This window comes from Scardinius erythrophthalmus (assembly GCF_964197995.2).
Source record: "Scardinius erythrophthalmus genome assembly, chromosome: 11".
In the NCBI taxonomy this organism is placed as follows: Eukaryota; Metazoa; Chordata; class Actinopteri; order Cypriniformes; family Leuciscidae; genus Scardinius; species Scardinius erythrophthalmus.
In genome coordinates this window covers 10,838,955-10,854,749 of record NC_138231.1, presented here as the reverse complement: position 1 = coordinate 10,854,749, position 15,795 = coordinate 10,838,955, and the positions used below count along the sequence as shown (strand labels likewise).

General features: G+C 38.4%; 1 protein-coding gene across 18 annotated transcripts in view; it reads left to right on the top strand.

The window, feature by feature from the left end:
* adgrg6 (adhesion G protein-coupled receptor G6) overlaps positions 1-15,795 on the top strand; it is a 54,338-nt gene that overhangs the window by 25,236 nt on the left and 13,307 nt on the right. For 10 of the 18 annotated variants that reach the window (XM_081377816.1, XM_081377824.1, XM_081377819.1 and 7 more), the window contains 17 exons: positions 3,016-3,101; positions 3,300-3,352; positions 3,440-3,481; positions 3,615-3,754; positions 4,401-4,515; positions 5,146-5,234; positions 5,312-5,513; positions 8,840-9,005; positions 9,931-10,071; positions 10,247-10,264; positions 10,914-11,033; positions 11,279-11,330; positions 11,414-11,520; positions 12,483-12,610; positions 13,352-13,620; positions 13,734-13,833; positions 13,994-14,277. In XM_081377816.1, the coding sequence (XP_081233942.1) occupies positions 3,016-3,101; positions 3,300-3,352; positions 3,440-3,481; positions 3,615-3,754; positions 4,401-4,515; positions 5,146-5,234; positions 5,312-5,513; positions 8,840-9,005; positions 9,931-10,071; positions 10,247-10,264; positions 10,914-11,033; positions 11,279-11,330; positions 11,414-11,520; positions 12,483-12,610; positions 13,352-13,620; positions 13,734-13,833; positions 13,994-14,277 (2,112 nt within the window). The remainder of the gene's footprint in view (positions 1-3,015; positions 3,102-3,299; positions 3,353-3,439; positions 3,482-3,614; positions 3,755-4,400; positions 4,516-5,145; positions 5,235-5,311; positions 5,514-8,839; positions 9,006-9,930; positions 10,072-10,246; positions 10,265-10,913; positions 11,034-11,278; positions 11,331-11,413; positions 11,521-12,482; positions 12,611-13,351; positions 13,621-13,733; positions 13,834-13,993; positions 14,278-15,795) is intronic. The other 8 variants (XM_081377817.1, XM_081377820.1, XM_081377825.1 and 5 more) reach the window with 1 other exon arrangement.

The following is a 15,795-nucleotide window of genomic DNA, read 5'->3' as shown; positions in this document are numbered from 1 at the left end:
TCCCTTCTCCCGGCATCATTCCGGGCGGAACAGGTGTGCAAATGATCCAGCCTGAACTCAAGAGTCTCTCTGGCCAAACAGTAGCATGGCCAGAGCGGTCGCCCACACACCTTGTGGATATAAAGCTAACAAGCACTGGGCCCTGGGGCCTCTCTGAGGCAACTGCCACTAAGGACACCTTTAAAGATGTGCAACACGGACAGAAAAAGTCCACCATCGTGCCCACAGCGGTTACACGTGACCAGATAGAAACATTAGCAGAGGGTTATGTTAGGACAAGCTTGACAGAACATGAGTATAGTCTTACCGATGCCACTCCTTCCTTTTCTTCATCAACCTCCCAACAGAGCTCTTTCGACTATCTCCCTGATCAAACTATTTTACTCATAGAGCCTTTGGCAGCGAGCCCTCTCGCTCCGCAAGGCAGCTATCCCCTCACAACAGAGACACTTGTTATCTCCTCTCTCTCTCCCTCTTTTAGTGTCGAGCCGGTGACTGGACTGCTTATGGATTCAACCCGCAGTGCTGCCACTCTCATTGAGCCTCTGAGTTCATTGCCTACTGCAGGGGTTCAAAGTGACTATTTAATGATAGAGGCCATCAGACAGAGTCTATTGTCTTCTTCGCCACTCACTGATGTTTTCCCATCTCTGACACCTGGCTCAGCCCAAAGTCTCTTTATCTCTGATGCCAAAAACAATACTGACCTGGTTTTACCCTCCATGAACAATCAGTTTATCTTCTCTGAAAACCCACAAGCTGTTGACTCCAGCCAATTACCAACTTTGTATCCGGGTATTGCAAGCGACATTTCTACGTCAATAGTGGGCAGCCGGTCCAAATTAGATTCACCTCTGGTGCTGGAGCCGTCGCATGTAAACAGATTGCCAGAGACCTTTTTCAGAGGCTTAAGCAGGCAAGATGATGTTAATCCTTCAGAGACTGATCTGAGGGACTTGTCGCATATGCCTCATATTTCTCATATTTCTGTCAGCGCTAGTTCAGAATTACCATACGGTTCTGTGGTGGCCCTGACAGATGAATGGAAAGATTCTCAGTCTTCACCCCTTAATTCAGACTCTCAAATGAAAGTGGAAAAGATAGAGGTATCGCCCACATTCAATTTGCCCTCCCAAAATATTTTAGATTCTGGCTCAGAACATGGCATGGTCACTTCAGCATGGTCGGGCTATTCCGGGCAGAGTTCCCAAATTTCATCAACTGAAATATTTCCCTCCCTTTTGTTCAATTTGATAAGTAAGATTGGACCAGATGAGGCCTCACCTTATGAAACCAAATTCAGATATCAATCAGAGACAATGGACATTTCTAACTTCATAAAGCCTGCTGATGTCCTTCCTTCTCAGTCTGAAGGAGAGATTTATCAGGATGGATTTGTTATTTCTGGTGCATATAGTCGAAAAAGCAGTCCAACCCACACATATGTTGAAGCCACCACTACCACGTGGTCTCTCAATACAACTTCTCTAAATATGTCAGAGGTCTCTAAGTCATTTAACCAAAACAGCACACATGACTCTATTGGTTCACATAGTAACTCCGCAAATACGACCACTAAGCAGATTGTGAGCCATTCAAACACTATTTTAGCCTATGAATTGTTTAGAACAGATATTCACAAATTTGAATCATTTTCAGTGAACTTGCCACACACTCCTCCTCCTTTGCAAATGACTATGACCAATTCAGATCTGTCATCTCGTACTTTTCATCAATTCTCCACCTTTACAAGCAGCATGCCATCTGAACTTGAATCAAGTGCCTCCATTCCAGTCCTTCAACCCTCCAAATCAATGGACATCTCAAGCAGCTACAGTCAAGACCTGCTGGACACTAAACATGTCCACTCCTCAATAACAAAGCAGCCATTTTGGGCCAAGAATGAATCAGCAAACCCCTCCAGCCTCAACCACAATGTGCTCGTTGTTCAGCCCGCCACCACAGATAGCGAGACACATCCGTCTCCAGCTATTGACGACCAGTCTTTTGTCCCCACAAATGGCACAGTCGACACCCCGACCAAAGGAGTCAGCGCAGGTTTTGGCTCTGTGCACACTGGTGCCACCAATGGGACTACTACAGAACTGGCCCCATGTCCATGTAAAGCTCCCTTTCATATTACATGTCTGTGTGGACTTTCAACCGGGAACAGTATGTTTTCCAATAACAATCTAGAACTTAGAAAGAAAGATAGCTTCTTTTATTGCTGAATCCTGACTTTCTGAGCAAGTGATCGTAGAATGATGGGTTGTTCAATTGAGGGGGAAAAATCACGTCTTCTCGGTGTGCAGATTTTCATTTTTGATTCCATGTGATTTACTAGAAGTAGTAAGATATTAACCATAGCCAGTTCTGACAATCATTGAGTTTCAGTACTCTTCGTGTACTGGCTGTTACTCACTCACTCACTCAAATTGAGTGCATAGGTCTCTTGTAATTATCCACATTTTTATCATTCTTCCTTCTTAGGAGACTACCTTTTTAATTATTTTAAACATTGAACAGTTCAGCTTTACTTTCAAGAAGAATTTGCACTCTGATGATTTTATGAGAGAAGTGTGCTATCTTAGGAAACTCTCACATTTTCAATTTGTGGAAATCATATTTTTTTTTATTATTATTATTATTTTATTATATATGGAGTCTCCTAAGAAAGTCTTGGCATGGTGTAGTTATGCATTATAAAGTAGTCCAGCACTAACAACTCAAGATACATGAGAGCCATCTTGTGATAGAAGTGCAGCATAGCAGTAGATCTCAAAATACATGACTTGATGATCCAGGATTTTTTTACTGCAAAATCATCTATACTGATTTTTTTACAAATTTCGACACTTTGGATAGATTTGATTTAAAAAGTGGTCTTGAGACCACCAAAATTTCTCATTGCTCATTTCCAAGATTTTTTATCTACTGCTATGCAACACAGAAAATAAGGTGAATGAATAAACAATGTTTTGATTGATAAAAAAAAACCTTATTCTCCTTTTACAGAGGAAATTTTCTACAGAATATCCCTTGTGGTTATCGATGAACAACCGAACACCCCCAGGGATGTTAAGATGATAATATCTCAATGGGTATATATTTGTTTTGTTTCACTTTTTAATACATTTTAAGTCTCTATTAATGGATGTTATGATAATATTATGAATTCTGAAATACTTGGTTTGCAGATTGCACCAATATAGCATGTTTTCCTCTTCTGCATTAGCTCTCAATTTGATCTCTTTCTAAACATGTTGCTGCTTTCTAATCAATTTCTGTGATTTTTACAGCTTAATCAAACGTTTCAGAACTGGAGCTACAGCGTTTATGTTAATAGTGTCAGGTAGGGTTCTTTTTTCCTTGAAAATGAACATCTCTTTCTTTTATCTAACGATGACTGTTAGCAATCTTACTCTCATCCCCTTTTCAGTCTCCAACCTGACACTGTTCTCTCAAGGGCCGCAACGATACGGTAAACATTTCAACGTTCATATCTATTTTTTTTATCTCTTTTTTACTAATGTAATGGTGACCATGTTTCACAATCTTTTGTTTTCAGTTTTTTTGATGTTTACTTTTTTTTTATGATGTTGCATTCTACTTAGACAAACCTACATGGCCCTGCTGGTGTATAAGAATACAACTGATGCAAGTCTGACAGAGGCAGAGATTAACAACAGGCTGAGAAGTGCCCTTGCAATTGGAAATGGCTTGATATTGGACAGTATAATCGTGAATTTAATGGGTATGGCATGCTCCTTTGTGTTCAGTAATTCAGTAGCCCTTCAGGTTATGACTAAGCATTTGCATATTGCTAAAAAAAACATTATCATTAAGATCTCCTAAAATATGGCTGAAATGGTATTCATATCAGCATGGCATTTATTCACTTATGAGTAAAACCTTTTAATGAGAAAAAGTACTGAGTGCACCTTTAATGAAGCACATAGGCTGGAAAAGTTTCAGAAGATTCAATTCACATTTATTTATAGCACTTTTCACAATCCATATCGTTTCAAAGCAGCTTTACAGAAAATGCATGCATCTACAGTACATTACAATTTAGAGTGATCTGTTTGTTACCAGAGGTGACTCTGTCCAAGTAATGTATCACATAAATGTACATCATGTACATTAGCTAACTGCATGTATACAAATCATGCAGTTAGCGAACAATATATTAATTTAGGGCTCATTGAAGTAATGAATACATGATGTTAACAAAATGATATAGAAAATTTAGCATGTTGATTCAGAGTTTGCTTTGTCTGTAATGCTCGCAGGAGTTGGAGTCCTCTCGAGTCATCTGTGATGTGATGTGGCTCCTCTTTAAAGAAAGGTTTGTAATTGAATCCTTTTAATCCTGTACCTGTTTGGTTGCATTGCCTCAGAAAACTGCCAGCCAGAGGACTTCCCATTCCACTACAGATGGCCAGAGAGCAGACCCACAGTTACCCAGTATATCCCCTGCTTCCCTTACAAAGAGCAAAACGCATCCAGGACTTGGTGAGTAGACACTTATAACTTCTGATCCAAGATGCAAATAAGAATAACCTACTAATTAATGCGCAGTTACAACCAGTAATCATTTACTTAAAGGGTTAGTTCACACAAAAATGAAAATTATGTCATTAATGACTCACCCTCATGTCGTTCCAAGCCCGTAAGACCTCCGTTCATCTTCGGAACACAGTTTAAGATATTTTAGATTTAGTCTTAGATTTAGATTTAGTCAAAAACACTACATGAAATAGCTCGAGGCCTAGAGAGAAGGAAATGAATAGTGGAATAAAGTCGTTATTTTTGTTTACTTTTTGCGCACAAAAAGTATTCTCGTCGCTTTATAAACTTAAGATTGAGCCACTGATGTCACATGGACTACTTTGATGATATCTGTATTGCCTTTCTGGACATGGACAGTATGCCGTCCATTGACTTTCAATGGAGGAACAGAAAGCTCTCGGACTAAATCTAAAATATCTTAAACTGTGTTCCGAAGATGAACGGAGGTCTTACGGGCTGGAATGACACGAGGGTGAGTCATTAATGACATAATTTTCATTTTTGGGTGAACTAACCCTTTAATTGACAGAAAAGTCAATTACATATTTTGCTTTTGTTTTTTCTGCTCTTTAGCATGATTAGCCAGTATAATTATACATCATTTTGGGGCCTCCCTGACCGTGGAAACTGCACTAATATAACAAGCATTTTCGTTTCACAAGGTAGGTTCTGATCCATACTGCACACAGTACTCTGGAATCAAAACTTGCTTTAATAACTCTTACTGCCAATTCAACAGAGAATGCAATGGAAGTGGCCGTGCAGCTCGCTGACATAACCAATAATGAGCTCTCTATAGAGGAGGTGACACAGATTGTCTCCAAGTTGAAAGAGCTTGTGAACATAGCCAAAATCAATGCCACCCTGGCCAGCACTGTGGTCACCATCATCTCCAACGTCATGGTCAGCTCAGATGCCGCTCAAAAGGACAACTCAGAGACGTATGTGCTCTTACCTACACTGTAGAAAATACGGAGTTCGTTGCACTTAAAGTGAAGGCAACAATTTGCATGAATTTTAGGACACATTTAATTAAATATCTTTAGTAAACATCAAATTTCCAGTTGTCATGGCTTAAAATCCGGCATCATTGTAACAACTGCCTATTTAGATTAAGTACGTCTAAGATTTCTATCGCCGTATGAACTTCTATGCAAACGAGTCCCTACGGTTAGCGGTTTTATGGTTGGAATATTACATTCTTCGTTTGCATGTCTACATGTCATTTGAGAGCAAAGCACTTGTTGTCTTAATTCAAATGACTTGCTTTGCTTGTTGGTGTGACTTAAAACATCAGTGTATATTGTAATAGAAAATTGGCACAGAGAAAGTTTAAGATGTTAGGGCTAGAGATGCACCGATTGATCGGCTGGTGACCGGAATTGGCCGATTTTCACGTGATCGGCCGTGACCGGCGACCGGCTGGGACAAATGCCGATTTTATGCCGGTGTCATGCCGAAAAGTGATTGTCTGCCGAAAATTTATTGCATTATTTATTGCAATAAGTAGAGGCTTCAATCATTTTGTTATAAGTAGAATACTGTATTTTATGGGTTGTTTTCGACATTTGAAGGTATTTTAACAGGTAAAAAGGGCTGGATTGGTTGGTACACAGCAGGTAAAATAATGCAGAGTCATACGGATATTTGCAAAAGAGATCATGTCTTTATTTTATTTAGCGGTAGGCTAAATCATGTTATTATAGGCTACAGTCCGTTTTCCAAATACAAACACGTATTCCATCGGCAACAACAGGCTTCTATTATTTCCTATAATGTAAATGTCATACCTGATTAAGCTATAAACTGCAAACACTTATTTGGCCACAATTGTTATTATTATGTTAAAAGAAACGTTAAAGTATCACACAGACATACCTTTGCTATTACCACGGACATAAACTGATGGTTATTTGCACGTTATGTATGTTTAATCCAGCTGTAGACGTTAGGAGACTGGGCGCAATCAATTTTCGGCGGACCATCACTTTTCGGCACGACACCTGTCAAATGCACTCGGGTGCCGCATGATTAACATCGCGCAACATCAGCATTGTACGTGCACACGGAACACACATGTAGAAAACCTCGTGAATTACGTCCGTTCAGACCGCAAGCGCGTATTTTTTTCCGGCGTGCATGTTAATCAATGAGTGCATTCACAACGGGATCAGGAGCAGCGCGTGAGCGTCAAGCAGGAACGTCGCGAGCAGTGAAACGCGTGTTTCGGCGCCAAGTCTATTTGCTGCCCTGCTCACGCTCAATTAAAGGGAAAGCACACTTTTGATGGACAAAATAGCCTAAATAGGGTTTCACAAAAAAAGTGCCAAAAATGCACAGAATTTGCGTGTTTTAACAAGAACTGGAGTAGGCTATGTCAGAAAAGAAAACGAAGACTAATATTTATAGAAAATGTACCCATTTAAACTTGTTTTATTATTCAGTTTGTACAAGTGATTGCAATAGGCCCGCAGGGTTCTCAAGTTTTATCAAAAGCTTGGAGTGAGATCACATGTGGTTGGGGGAGGAGCCTAATGGAGCCCCGCCCCCACTTGTCCCCGCCCCCCAATTTTACCCATTGTTCATAATCAACCAGCACAAATTGAAATTATAACAATTGGTAAATCTAATAAATGACAGAGCAATTCATCACATCAAATATACTCTTTAATTTTATATTTCAAAATTACAAATAAGTTATACAAAAATTACAAAAATATAATAAATTGCTCCAAACAGTTTGGAAAAACAAATATTTTTGCATTTTTTAATGTGTCTAGTCGAAACGGTATAATGATTTATTGTGTAGTGGGACATTGTGAACAAATGACATATTAGAGTATTATTAAGGTGGGTGTGTGTACACAAGAGTTATGAAATGTGTTTTGTGTTGTAAGTGTTTGAAAAATACAAATGCAATGGCAATGATTAATGTATGTTATGACCCCTGATCTATATAATGACATCATTCTATATAGATCAGTGGTTATGACAGGATATATATTACCCAGAGCACTCTGCTTTAATGTAGCCTTAATGTAACTAGAAATACTATTAATACAGTATAATATATCATTTAAAATAAAATAAAATAAATACATTTAAATTTATTTAAAATAAAATGAAGAAATACATCTTCATTACTTCCCATACCCACTAACATTTCCCTTAGTTTCAGATAACGTAAGCTAGCCAAACTGAGCCAAAGCTTCTGGCCTGGTTGCAAAATAGTTGTAGAGTTTTTGACTGCATCAATAATAATGTATACGATGGGCTATATATTAAATGTTCTAGCCTAAAAATGTTAGACGAGCTTTTTTCCGACTTACCTTCTCCACGTGTGTTCGCGCGATGTTGTTGGTTACCTAGTAACGAACGTACGGTGGCCGAGAATGTTCCGTCAACTTCCGTGTGTTCGCGCATCTATGTTGCCTATTAACGAACGCAATCTGGCCGAGATACGTGCTGGCGGCAGGAAACTTCACTGTGTGTGCCCGCGCCTCGTATACAACGTTATATATAAAACTTGTAGGACAACTTGGTTGGCATTGCCTTTTCAGCGTGAGAAATACACGGTGTGGCGTGTGAGCGTGTGAACTGGTTGAATTGCGTGTGTCTCACGGCCAATGCGTGAGACTTGAGAACCCTGGGCCCGTGTGTGTGTGCTTTGAGAAATATCTTTATACTGCAAGACTATATTTATTTTATTTTTTATTTATATATTATTTTATTGCCATTCCCTGTTTTCATACAGATGTTTAGTTTGCTAAATACATATCTAAAAAAATTATTGAATATTGAATGTGAAAAGGAAATGGTTCTTCCATAACACTGCACTTTAGATGTGTGTGAATTACCCACACCTGGAGTAATTTATATAGTTATATTTTATAGCGTTTATCTGTTCAAAAAAAAAAATGTACTATGCAAATTGTAAAATGTTCTATTACAGAAAAGATATAAAATAAATATTTGTGTGTGCTGTAAAGTGGTTAGAAAAAATCTAATTGGAATCGGCTAAAATCGGTATCGGCAGGTCACACTTAATGAAAAATCGGAAATCGGAATCGGCCCAGAAAATTGTAATCGGTGCATCTCTAGTTAGGGCTTCTTTGGTTATTTCTCAGCATTATTTACTTGACCTAAGAATATATTTGTTACACAGTATTTTCTCTCAGATAAAATAGTGTATCTTCAGTCAGTCCAGAAGTTTTTAATCTTATCATCTGTTCCTCTTCTTATTATATCGTCATGTGTCTTGGCTTAGAGCTCTCAAAGCAGTGGATGAAATGGTGCAGAAGATTGAGTTTGATGGACAGTCACTGACCATCACATCCAAATATCTGGCAGTAGGAGTTTCTGCCCTCAACACCAGCAATTTTAACGGGACCAAGTTCAGTGCGTTTATGGCGACAAACACGACGGACCCTCAGGTAAATGTTATTGCACTTCTCTGCTTTACATGTCATTAGATGTGGCATTTGACAAGTTTTTACTGTATGTAAGTATGTGAGTGTGTTTCTGCTTGATGGGGGTCTATATCTGGTAGTACGTGTATATTTGAAATATGTACTGCACATAAAATCTGCTTAAGACTTCCTACAATGGGCTGCCCAAACATTTGAGCTGTACTTTTTTCTGCCCAAATATTTTAGCAGTAAAGTTTTAAAGTAATCTTTAGCAGTTAAAGCAGTGTAATGAGAGGTGACATTTATGGACCATGCCCAGAGGTTGCACCCATTGATTAAGAGCCAACGATTCCTGGAAAGTTGTGGGAGGTAAAAGCAACATTGTAGAGTCTGAGAGTGACTCAGAAAATGACACATTTCAGTGCATGAGTGTCAGAATGTATATTTTTGCAAGTATTTAAGTGAATTTTGTTTATTTATAGCATGCTCGCAGCTTTAAATCGTTGCTTTTTTGTGCCCTTTTGTACAGTATGTACTGTATATAGTTGAGGTTCACTGAAACTGGACTTTAAAGAATTAAAACTACAAATTAGCCAAACGAATGTTTATATTATCGCCGGAAGGCCCCATTTATACTACATATTAGGTTACACAACCAGATGCCTGTTCAGTCTATTTTTTACTTGAGATCCTGTAATGAATTAATTACTTTTTTATTCTGGCAGATGGTGCAGTAACGTCTTCAAATGCAATTACGTACATTGTAGCTCCTAAGAATACTATTTTGGGATAACACAACCTGGAGAGTTCACCTTTGGTTCAGTAACACAGGACATCTGGGTGTTAATGTTACTCATGAGCAGATCCCCCGTTGTTTGCATGTCCGTTTATTGAACATTTTGACTAATATTATTATGCAGACATGCGATGAGTACGTTTTTCTCCACAGATCGATTTTGAATCAGAGGCCCAGAACGCTTTGGCTGTGGTCACTCTACCTGCAACACTGCTGCACAACCTGAGTAATTCACAAATGGAGAGAGTGTCCAGAATAAACTTTATGTTCTTCACCAGGACAGGGCTCTTTCAGGTGAGCATGAACCAAATTAGCTTCTTTTTTTTTTCCTATCGTTGTACTGTACATTTTTCTGTGAAAAAGTGTTTGTGGTATTCTATAGCCCATTCACATATTTAAGTAAGGCTTTATTTAAAGGGCTAAAGAACAATGTAATATTGACAATTCTTATTGATATTTCTGTCAATAGCACTTTGGATCATTAATGGTACGGTAATGAATATCTGGACATTTTCTCTCAGTACAGAGTAAACTAACTCCTCAGAATAAAATCTGCATTAAATTGCGTAACATACACTACCTTTTAAAACTAGTTAGGGGTTTATTCAGCAAGGACGCATTAAATTGATCAAAAGTGACAGTAATGTCTATTTTAGATAAATGCTGTTCTTTTGAACTTTCTGTTCATCAAAGCATCCTGAAAAAATGAGCACTGAAGAATGGAGTAATAGCTCCTGAAAATTCAGCTTTGCCATCACAGGAATAAATTACATTTTAAAATACATTAAAATTAAAAAACAGTTATTTTGTTTTGCAATAATATTACTGTTTCACTGTATTTGTGATCAAATAAATGCAGCCTTGGTGAGCATAAGAATCCTATTTCAAAAACAATTAAAAATTGTACCATCCCAAACCTTTTAAATGGTATGTCATTAATTTGATTAACATACACTGTATATCTAATGATATGTTCCTTATCTGAATGCATCATTTATCTCTTACTAATAGCTAAAAAAAAGTGATATACTCTGTTCATACTTACAAAACTAATATATTTATATTGACTAAAATTGAGGTGTAATTTTTTGTATCTGAGCAGATTTGTCCTGACATTCTGTTTCATTTCTTTTCAGGATCAGCAAAGTAATGACAAGTCATTGAACAGCTATGTGGTGGCTAGCAGTGTTGGCAACTTCACAATCAAAAACCTGCAGGATCCCGTCAAGATCGAGATTGCACATATGAAGTACCAGGTACTCAGCTTTTCTTTTTTTTTCTTCTTTTTTTTGTCAGTAGGGGTGGCTAAACCCAAAGTTTATTGTATTGTTTATTGGCGTTTTTGCAGAAACTTGGACTCTGTAGATTTTTCTATGAGTAATTACAGTAACTATTAGTTTTATTAGTTTAACCTTCCCATCAATTAAATTTCAAAGCAGTCATTTTCTTCCAAAAAAATGTATTGTGTCTAACACTCTTAATGTGTCTGTCTGTCCTCCAGAAAGAACCAAAGCCTCTTTGTGTGTTTTGGGATTTCAGCCTTCAAAGCGAGGGTAAAATAATTTATAAACAGTCCCATAGGAAGCTGTACATATAGACTTACAGTAAATGTATAATATCCATTTGTCTCCATCAGATCATACAGGGGGCTGGAATAGTGAAGGCTGTGAGGTCAGTCCGGAGTCCAACAGCAACAGGACCGTCTGCTTGTGTAATCACCTCACACACTTTGGCATTCTAATGGTGAGATTTGTGGGATTGGCAGCAAAATGACCCAACAGAGTGGTTTCTTGTATTAAGCCAATTTGACAGACTGAAACAACGTTGATGTGTCTTATGTGTCATCTAGAGTGGCTAATCACAGCTGAAACAGACAGGGCCAAATACTTGGCAAATAGCTAATCAGGGATCTTCACTGTAGTTTGGCTCTATATGCATGTAATATTAAAGGTGCGCTTTATATTATGCTGGTATACCATATTTGGCAGTTGTGTGAATGAAGCATTATGCAAACATTATCAGTGACGTTGTAGAAATTCTTTATTCACAGCTAGTCATGATTTATGCATTTCATGATCCAAAGTTAAGCTTTTTTTGTACTATTAAACCCAAAAATGTAAATTGTCCCATAGTTTACTCACCCTCAAGCCATCCTAGGTGTTTACGACTTTCTTCTTTCAGCCGAACACAAAGTTATATTAAATCATATCATGGCTCTTCCCAGCTTTGTAATGGCATTGAAAATTGTCAGAGTTTTTAAAGCTCCAAAAAGCGTCATATTAACCAATGGGTTATTAAATGTCTTCTAAAGCGAAGCGATGAGTTTTTATATGAAAACTATAATCACTGGCTTCCGGCAACGCCCATACGAGGGTTCACGAGAGAGTCGAGTTCCTCTTCTTTTATATCGAAATCATCATCCAACGGTTTTCTTTAAAACTACACATTTTAGACTTCTAATTCATGACCAGCGTTTTGTTTTGCTCTATCCTCTGTGCTTCCACGTTCGTTAATTCTCACCTAAGCTTACGCTATGCCTACGTCATACGTCGGGAACTATTCCTTTAATTTCCTTATGTAAAACTTACATCCCTTATACCAATGGATGTGTTTTTCATATTTCAGCATAATTAAACACGAATGAGACGCATACATCTCTGGTGAATGTCATTATTGATTAACTTTGCCTCGCTTTTGTCTTTTAGGACATCTCTGGAGCTTCTGCGCAGATAGATGAGAAGAACAACAGGGTTCTTACCTTTATTACCTACATCGGCTGTGGCATCTCATCCATTTTTTCAGCAGCAACAGTGCTCACATACATCGCTTTCGAGTGAGCAGCGTTTGACTTTTAAACAGCGTGTTTTTAACGACTCATCTATGTGAACACATTGTGAAGTCTTACATTTGGCTTTCCATTAACGGCTATTAAAATTCTAATGTTTTCTTCAAGAATGTCTTCATCAGCTCTGCACAATATCCAGGATTATGTTTTACCCAGTTTAGGCTACACTCTCCTCTTCAAGCCCTAATAATGTAGCATAAAATTAGACTGCTTGTTGCTAGTATTTACAGTAATTATGCTATAGTAAATAATAATAATTTTATTCAGTTAGGAAGATCAAAATTGGTCAAAAGTGACAGTAAAGACTTTTACATTGTTACAAATAATCTCAAATAAATGCTATCAAATATCACTCTTTCCAAAAAAAATTAATAAAAATGTCTCAATTCAACTGTTTTTAACATTATAGATAATAAGAAGTGTTTCTTAAGCACCAAATCAGCATATTAGGATGATTTCTAAAGAATAGAGTAATAATGCTGAAAATTCATCACAGGAATAAATAACATTTTAATATATTTTTAAAAAGATTACTTATTTTAAATCGCAATAATATTTCAGAATATTGTTCCTTTTACTGTGTTTTTGATCAATTAAATGCATAGCCTTGGTGTGCATAAGAGACTTTAACAAATCTTCTAGACCCCAAACTTTGAAACGGTAGTGCAAATGGCGAAAGGTGCAACGGAATTGCAAAGACTCATTGTTTTCTTTGAATTAAATCTGTAGGAAGCTGCGGCGAGACTATCCTTCCAAGATCCTGATGAATCTCAGCACGTCACTGCTCTTCCTCAACATGGTGTTTCTTCTGGATGGCTGGTTGGCTTCATACGACATTGAGGGATTGTGTGTGGCAGTGGCTGTTTTCCTGCACTTTTTTCTTCTCACTTCCTTCACCTGGATGGGCTTAGAGTCCATCCACATGTACATTGCCCTGGTCAAGGTCTTCAACACCTACATACGGCGATACATCCTCAAGTTTTGCATTGTGGGATGGGGTAAGTTTTACACCAAGATTTCTTTCTGTTTGCCAATGTTCAATATAACATGAGATCACTGTGAAGGAGCGTTGAACATATTAAGCAGTGAGAAGATCTGACTGTGTTTTCAGGTGTCCCTGCAGTAATTGTTGGAATTGTGTTGGCTGTGGACAAAAATTTTTATGGAAAAAACTATTATGGAAAAGGAGGGAATGGACAGGGCACAGAATTGTAAGTTTGGCAAATTCAAACTGGCCATTTTTTAATGTCAAATGTGAAAGTTGAATGCAACAGATTTGTGTAGTTTACATTCTTGATAAAGAATGAATTTCTGTTGAAATGGTCTTTTACTTTCTTATTCTGTTGGTTTTCCCGGTCTTTCTTTCTGTAGCTGTTGGATTCGTAATCCAGTGGTATTCTACGTGACGTGCGTGGGCTACTTTTCCATGATCTTCCTGATGAATGTTGCCATGTTCATCGTGGTCATGATCCAGATCTGCGGGCGTAATGGCAAGCGCAGCAACCGAACACTCCGAGAGGAGATCTTACGTAACATGCGAAGTGTGGTCAGCCTGACGTTCTTGCTGGGCATGACCTGGGGCTTTGCTTTCTTCGCCTGGGGTCCGGTCAGCCTGGCCTTTATGTACCTCTTCTCCATTTTCAACTCCTTACAAGGTTGGTTTATACTTACACCATTTTCATTATCCTGTACATTTAAAGACCCCATGGAATCATTTGATGCTGGGCATGATATCTTTCATGTGTTGACATATTTCCTATTTATACATACAAATTTTTAATACAAAAGCCGGTATTGCCCACTGTCAAGGCATCGCGAGTTCATGTTTTACAGCAGAAACCGACAAGCACCCTTGTCGTTTGTGAACACAAGCCGATAAGTCTGTTTTATCAAATCAGCACGCAGTATTCAGGTCAGGTGACAAGGCTGTTAGACGCACTAGCTGAGAGGACTCTATGTATCATAGCAATAACTTGGGTTTTGTTTAACTCTGAAACATGAAATGTGAAGTTATCTGCTTTTGCCAAGAAAAAAAAAAGGTTTTTGGAGTTTTCTGCTTTTGCTAAAAAACAAACTTTTAAAGGTGCTGTAAGCGATCCCGGGAGACGTTACTTCTTGTTGACATTCGAATTGTTGTCAAACAAAACGGAGGCTAGCTAGACCCTCCTTCCTCCTCATCCCTTCCGACATAAAGGAAAGTCCAAATAGTCACCACAAACAAAGTTAAGTTTTACTGATACTTCATTCAATGAGTTAGATAAATGCTTTTATATAGTGCAGAACAGAATGCAGAAAAAGAGAAACATTATCTTAAAATCGTCTCGCCACCTGAGGTTATAAATAGCTCCCATACAAGGACGCAATAATAGCATGATAACGTTCGCGTTTCCCAGTGAGCATAAACAACGGCGGCGGCGTAAACAAATTAGGCAAAGTTGTCAATAGCCTATAAATGAACATTCAAATTCATAACAAACAGTGGATGAAAACAATCATTCACACAAATTGTCGCCCTACTGTGAATTTGCTTGATCATTTACAATAGAGATTGATCGCTGCTAGAAACATACATGTTGTATTCACCAAAGTTAACGCTGACTGCATAGATCTAGCTAATTACATCCTTGTGTTGGTTTGGCGAACATGAACGTCAGTTTAGAAAGAAAAATGGATTTACCTGTTTTGCAAAAACAGAGCAACTATGTCGGACTGGAAGCCCTTCTGCCGGCGGAGTTCTCGCCACCCTTTAAAGGTTTTTCCGATGTAAATTCGGGACTTCGTGCGTTCCTTATCCTTGTCCCTCTTCTTTGCAATTTGTTCATCGGAACGTCGTCTCTTTGGTCGTGTGTCGGCCATAATTCAAACTTCCCTCTTCATGCTTCTCTGTTCTCTCTCCTCCACACCCCCTTCACGTGCACGCGCACTAACCCCCCAAACCCCACCCTCCAATACTTCTTGTCGGTGATTGGCTGGAGCACTGTTTGTTGTGTTTCATGGTGCGGGTGAGCCCAGTTTGTTTTTGTTTCCGTTTGTGGAGCCTGTGGTGTCTAGAGAGACCGCGTTTTTTTTACAGTGTGTTCAGGGGACAGGCAGCTAGCGGATAGTGAGGAGATGTTTGCTGTATGTGACAAAAAATGTTTTGGCCTAAAAAACGCGTCGCATCACTTACAGCA